The sequence below is a fragment of the Mus caroli genome, chromosome 4 (assembly GCF_900094665.2).
Source record: "Mus caroli chromosome 4, CAROLI_EIJ_v1.1, whole genome shotgun sequence".
Taxonomy (NCBI): Eukaryota; Metazoa; Chordata; class Mammalia; order Rodentia; family Muridae; genus Mus; species Mus caroli.
Genome location: NC_034573.1, coordinates 131392762 through 131398162, shown reverse-complemented (window position 1 = coordinate 131398162; position 5401 = coordinate 131392762). Strand labels below are relative to the sequence as shown.

Sequence of the window (5401 nt, the reverse complement as noted above, 5' to 3'; positions counted from 1 at the left end):
CACAAGAGACAGCTATATCGGTCCTTTCAGCAAAATCTTGCTAGTGTATGCAATGGTGTCAGCGTTTGGAGGCTGATTATGGTATGGATCCCTGGATATGGCAGTCTCTAGATGGTCCATCATTTTGTCTCAGCTCCAAACTTTGTCTCTGTATCACTTCTGTTTTCTTAAGACAAGCAATATTAAAGCCCCCGACAGCAACAGCTCAGACTTAACAGAAGGTCTTCCTGCCTCCACTTCCTAAGTTTTATAGTCGTGCATAACAGTGTCCAGCTCCTAGTTTATACACATCTACATACTGGTTTTTGTTGTAATTACATCCTACAGTAATAGCACACACACCATGCTCTCTGTTACCTTTCTTGCACGTTTTCCATCGAGACCATGAAATGGTGGTAGACTGATTTACACTTAATTTACCTGGCTTAAGGCAGACTGTAGAACAAAGGGAGTGAGCCCAGGTGAGAAAGGGATAGCACAGGGCTCTGCTTCATTCCTGGTGGCAGGGTAATGAATGTCATAGGGGAGTAGAGAAGAGGAGGCATCTTTCTGCTATACATGGCCTTGCCACACTTGGCCATATAGAGAAGCTGTTGACTGAATAGAAACAACGTAATAGGAATTTCTAGTAATAATAAAGAGGGACAATAAGAGTAGCAGAGGTGGCTGATCTGGTGAGGATGAGCTAGCAGATTTGAAGTCAAGTCTGACAATCCAGGTTCAGCCTTGGAACCCCATAGAGTAGAAGGAGAGAGCTAACTCCCACAGATTACCCTTTCTCACCACCACTTGCCAAACATACACATGGCTCCGTACACACAAATGTATGAGGAGAGAATTGCCGAGTTCACTGTTGTCATACACCCGGGTAATCCTCGGGCTAAAGAAGCCGGAGCAGAAGTCTGAGGTCAGAATGGTAAGTAATGGCGGGTGGCACATTCTTGTCTCCTGACTTTTAAGCTAAGGAGTACAAGGTTGTGGCTGGGAAGTTTTTGTTCATGTATACATCTAAAATAAAAGGTTTTTGTTGTTTGTTGAGACAGGGTCTCTCTGTGTAGCCCTAGCTGTCCCGGAACTTGCTCTGTAGACCAGGTTAGCCGTGAACTCAGATTTGCCTGCCTTTGCTTGCATCCCAAGTGCTGGAATTAAAGTCAGGTGCCATCACTGCTCAGCTGCAGGGGGGGAGGGGGGGCTTTTTTTAAATTATGGATTAAAAAAAGAAAGTGTAGAGCTAAATATGTGCCCCCCCCCCTCCATTTTATAGAGAAATTCTCTAGGGTCTTGGTGGAGCAGCAGCAGGACCGAGCCCGGAGAGAACAAGAACGGATTCGTCTGTTTTCTGCTGACCCCTTTGATCTCGAAGCTCAGGCAAAGATAGAAGAAGATATAAGGTAAGATCCATCGATCTAACGAGCAAGCTCACAGCATCCAAGTCATTGGGCTGGATGTCTGCTCCCCTGTCTCCAAGCTGAGAGAGTAACCTAAGTCTTTTCAGGTGACTCTGCTTCATTGTCCCCTCGTTCTGATCCAGTACTTCAAAAATACTTAATGGCTTCCTACTCGGGTTTTGTGAACTCTGATTAGCAGACAAAACAGCTTGTCCTAGGCCGATGGAGGAGAAACCCCATCTGCTAAAATCAGTAGACTGGCTATGACAGCTGATTTCAATCCTGATTAAGCCAGAGCTTGATGGTGATTGGATTAGAGAGCTCTGCACAAGTGGCGTCTGGTAGTCCAGAGTCTGTCTTCTTTCTGCTTTTCTTTGCTGTCTCGGTTGGTGGATAAGCTCTTTGCCTGGCCCATTTCCAACTCTGAGCCTCTGATGCAGTGGGTCTGTGCTGGGGCTGTAGTAAAAGCATGCAGTATGCTTTTAAAACTGCAGATACCTGAGTCTTCTCTCTAGTCTGTGAGTCAGGATCTGCCAGAGTGCTGGCCCATCACTAGTCATAAGCAAGATGCTGTCTGAATCAAATGGCATCTGCTCCCCACCCCAAAGTCAGGTTTAGGTGCTGATGGCAAAAACCCTGTAAAGACAAGGAACGCTTCTTGTATTCTGCTAAGTGGGGTGGGAGCTTTATCTGTAGTTATCTAGTTTGCTTGCTTTGTTATACTCACTGGCTCTCCCCACCCTTTTGCTTCCATTGGGAACCTTGCCATTCATGCTTGCTAGACTAGTCTCTTATTACCAGGTTGCATCTCTGGCCCTCTGACTATACTCAAAATTGAAGAAATACAAATTGTATTCTAGAATTAATTGAAAGCCCTAAGCTATTTGCTCAAGTCTGTTGTGTTTCCCCCACTCTCTTACATAGTTAGGCAAGTGTTCTGTCACTGAGTCAGCCTCAGCTCTGTTTCACATTTTATTTTGAGACAGGATCTTCACTAAGTTGCCAAGCTGGCCTTGAACTGTTTCCTGCTTTGGCCTCCACACTAGCTGGGACTGCAGGTTCTAATCAGAGATTTTTGACTGTCTGTGGACATAACTAGCTGAGTCTGCCCAGAGAAACAGTTTGTTCTTACTGTGTCACATTGCAGCTCTGAGGGAGCCTGCCATTGACTGAAGCATGGTTGCATTCCTCCTGGGAAAGCACATAGACAAACTCTGCAAGTAGAGTGTAGCATATCCAAGCAGGTCCTTTCCTACGGGGGGCCATAAAGGAAGCTGGGAGATGTGAGGAAAGCAGATCGCTCCATACCCCAAGCAGACCAGACACTGCTGTGTATCTGGGGCTGCCCTGAAGCCCTATTTGGTTGGTTGGTTGGCTCACTGGATTTATTGTTCTTTGAGATGGGGGCTCACTGTGTAGCACTGGTTAGCCTTGAACTCAGAGATCCACCTACCTCTGTGTGTGCCACCATGCATGCGAAATAGTTTAATTTTATTGGTGTGTGTGTGAGAGACAGACAGACATGGGTGTTGGTGGCCTGTTGTATTATCTGGCACTGGAATCACGGGCAGCTGTGAACTGCCTAATGTGGACACTGGGCAAACTCAGGTTCTCTGGGAAACAGTAATCACCAAGGCCACCAAGTCATCTTTCCAACCCAAGGAATGTGGTCAAATATATCTAGAATTAAAACATTTTTATTACAGTTATTTGTTGGGGGGGTTGTGTGCATGTGGGGCGTGACATGTGTGACAGTCAGAAGACAACTTGCTGGAATTAGATCTGTCCTTTTTCCTTGTGGAGCCTGGGGACAGAACGACCTTCTCACAGGGGTCACATACTTACGTTATGATTTATCATGGTAGCAAAATTGCACTTAGGAAGTATTGACAAAATCATTTTATGATTGAGGGTCACCACACACGAGGAACTTGATTAGGAAGGTTGAAACCACTCTCTTAAACTCTACCCAGCTACCTCTGCCTCTTAAGGTTGGGATTATGAAGGTCACCATCCAGCAATGCATTGTTTAAAAGAAAATATTAGCTGTGAGTTCTGGCACATTCCTTTAATTCCAGAACTCAGAAGGTAGAGACAGACAGATCTCATAAGTTTGAGGCTAACATGCTATTCAGAGCAAGTTCCAGGACAGCCAGAGCTACAGAGAAACCCTGTTTCAAAAAAAAAAAAAAATCCAAAAATAAAGGAGCATTCTTGCAGTACGGTATAGTGGTATATATTATGTAATCCCAACACTGGAGAGGCTGAGATGAGAGGGTTACAAGTTCAAGTACAGCCTGGGCTGTATACTAAGAACCTGTCTCGAGTAGTATTCATGAAATTTCAATATTTGGTAAGATAAAAAGGGCTATGGCCTTGCTTTCTAGGAGTTTTTCCATCTTGAGCTTTTAAAGAAGAATAATTTAACTTGAGGATGGTTGTTATGCTGTCTTAGGTGGTCTCCAGCCTGGGCCTCATGTCCACTGCTGAGTCACCTATTCATCTATGGGGGACATAGAATCAATTTCCATTCTGTGACTCTGCTGTTCCAGTTAGGGGAACACCCACTTTCACATGTGTTGGTGGTGTTCTTTCCTGGGAACGGGGCTTCCAGTGTCGTGCTCTGGCTTGTTGCAGGCAGCAGAACATCGAGGAGAACATGACGATAGCTATGGAGGAGGCCCCGGAGAGCTTCGGCCAGGTCGCCATGCTGTACATCAACTGCAGAGTGAACGGGCATCCTGTGAAAGCCTTTGTCGACTCAGGTGACAGACGGCAGGGAAGGGGAGCCCCATGACTTAGACAGACACTGAGGTTTTCAGTCTGTGTTGGTAACAGAGTCCTTTGCCCAGTCATTTCTTACCAGGGTTTGTATTTGAGTAGCTCTGTCTTCTACTGTTACTGGTGGACAGGGTGTTTCCATTCTTGGCCACTTAACCAAAGAACTGAAAATAGAAGCTTAAACAGAAGGAGATACCGCTGTGCTTGGGTTGGGTGGGAGTAAGTATTGCTCTTACAGAGGCGTGGATTCAATTCCCAGCACCCACGTCCCACAGCTGATATCGATTAATGCCAGCACCAGGGACTATGACGCCCTCTTCTTGCGTCCGTGTGCACCTGTATTCCATTACCGCCTCCCCTGCACATGAATGTAATTAAAAAGTAAAATCTCTTAAAATAATAAAGTAAAAAGGTTGACAGTGAGCCAAATGAGGAATAGTCAGAATTCGGGGCCCTCGCTGCTGTTGGCGGCTGCTTTCTGTGAGGCTCAACAGAAGGGTTTACTGTTTGCTAAGGGGATGGTCTGAGTGGTTCTCTGTTTTGATAAATTGTGTTCTTTGGGCTCACAACTGTCTGACTTTAACCTCAGGGGATTTGATGCTCTCTTCTGGCTTTGGTGGGCACCAGGCTCATGTGTGCTGCACAGGCACACATGCAAGCAAAACATATAACATTAGTCAAGAAGGAAAGAGCAGGCGAGGAGATTTGGTTTGCCACTTTAGCTTCAGGTGGCTCATGTGCTAACTGGCATCTATTTTCGATGATAACTCTACTTTTCTTCAAATCATTTAATTAATTATTTATTTATTTGTTATGTTTTGCCTACAAGTATGTCTATGCCCACAGAGGCCAGAAGAGGGTGTCAGAATCCCTAGAGCTGGAGTTGATTACAGTAGTGTGAGTCACAGTGTGGGTTCTGGGAATCAAGCAACAAGTGCTTGAACTGCTGAGCCCTCTCTCCAGCCCCAGGTCTGCTTTTTTGTTTTTTTTAAGGTTTACTTCTTGGGGTTGGGTATTTAGCTCGGTGGAAAGCCCTGAGTTTGGTCCTCAGCTCTAAAGGAAAAAAAAAGACAAATAACAAAAAGCCTCCCCACCCCCCAAAATAGATTTACCTCTTTCCATAACTGAGTAGTCTATTTGGATGTATGCCTGCATGGCAGAAACCAGCACCAGATCCCATTACAGATGATTGTGAGCCACCATCTAAGTGCTGGGAATTGAACGGAGGTCTT

General features: G+C 45.4%; 1 protein-coding gene across 2 annotated transcripts in view; it reads left to right on the top strand.

The window, feature by feature from the left end:
• LOC110293695 (protein DDI1 homolog 2) overlaps positions 1 to 5401 on the top strand; it is a 41912-nt gene that overhangs the window by 15832 nt on the left and 20679 nt on the right. For both annotated transcript variants that reach the window (XM_029475706.1, XM_029475708.1), the window contains exons 4-5: positions 1265 to 1391; positions 4026 to 4153. In XM_029475706.1, coding sequence (XP_029331566.1) covers positions 1265 to 1391; positions 4026 to 4153 — 255 coding nt within the window. The remainder of the gene's footprint in view (positions 1 to 1264; positions 1392 to 4025; positions 4154 to 5401) is intronic.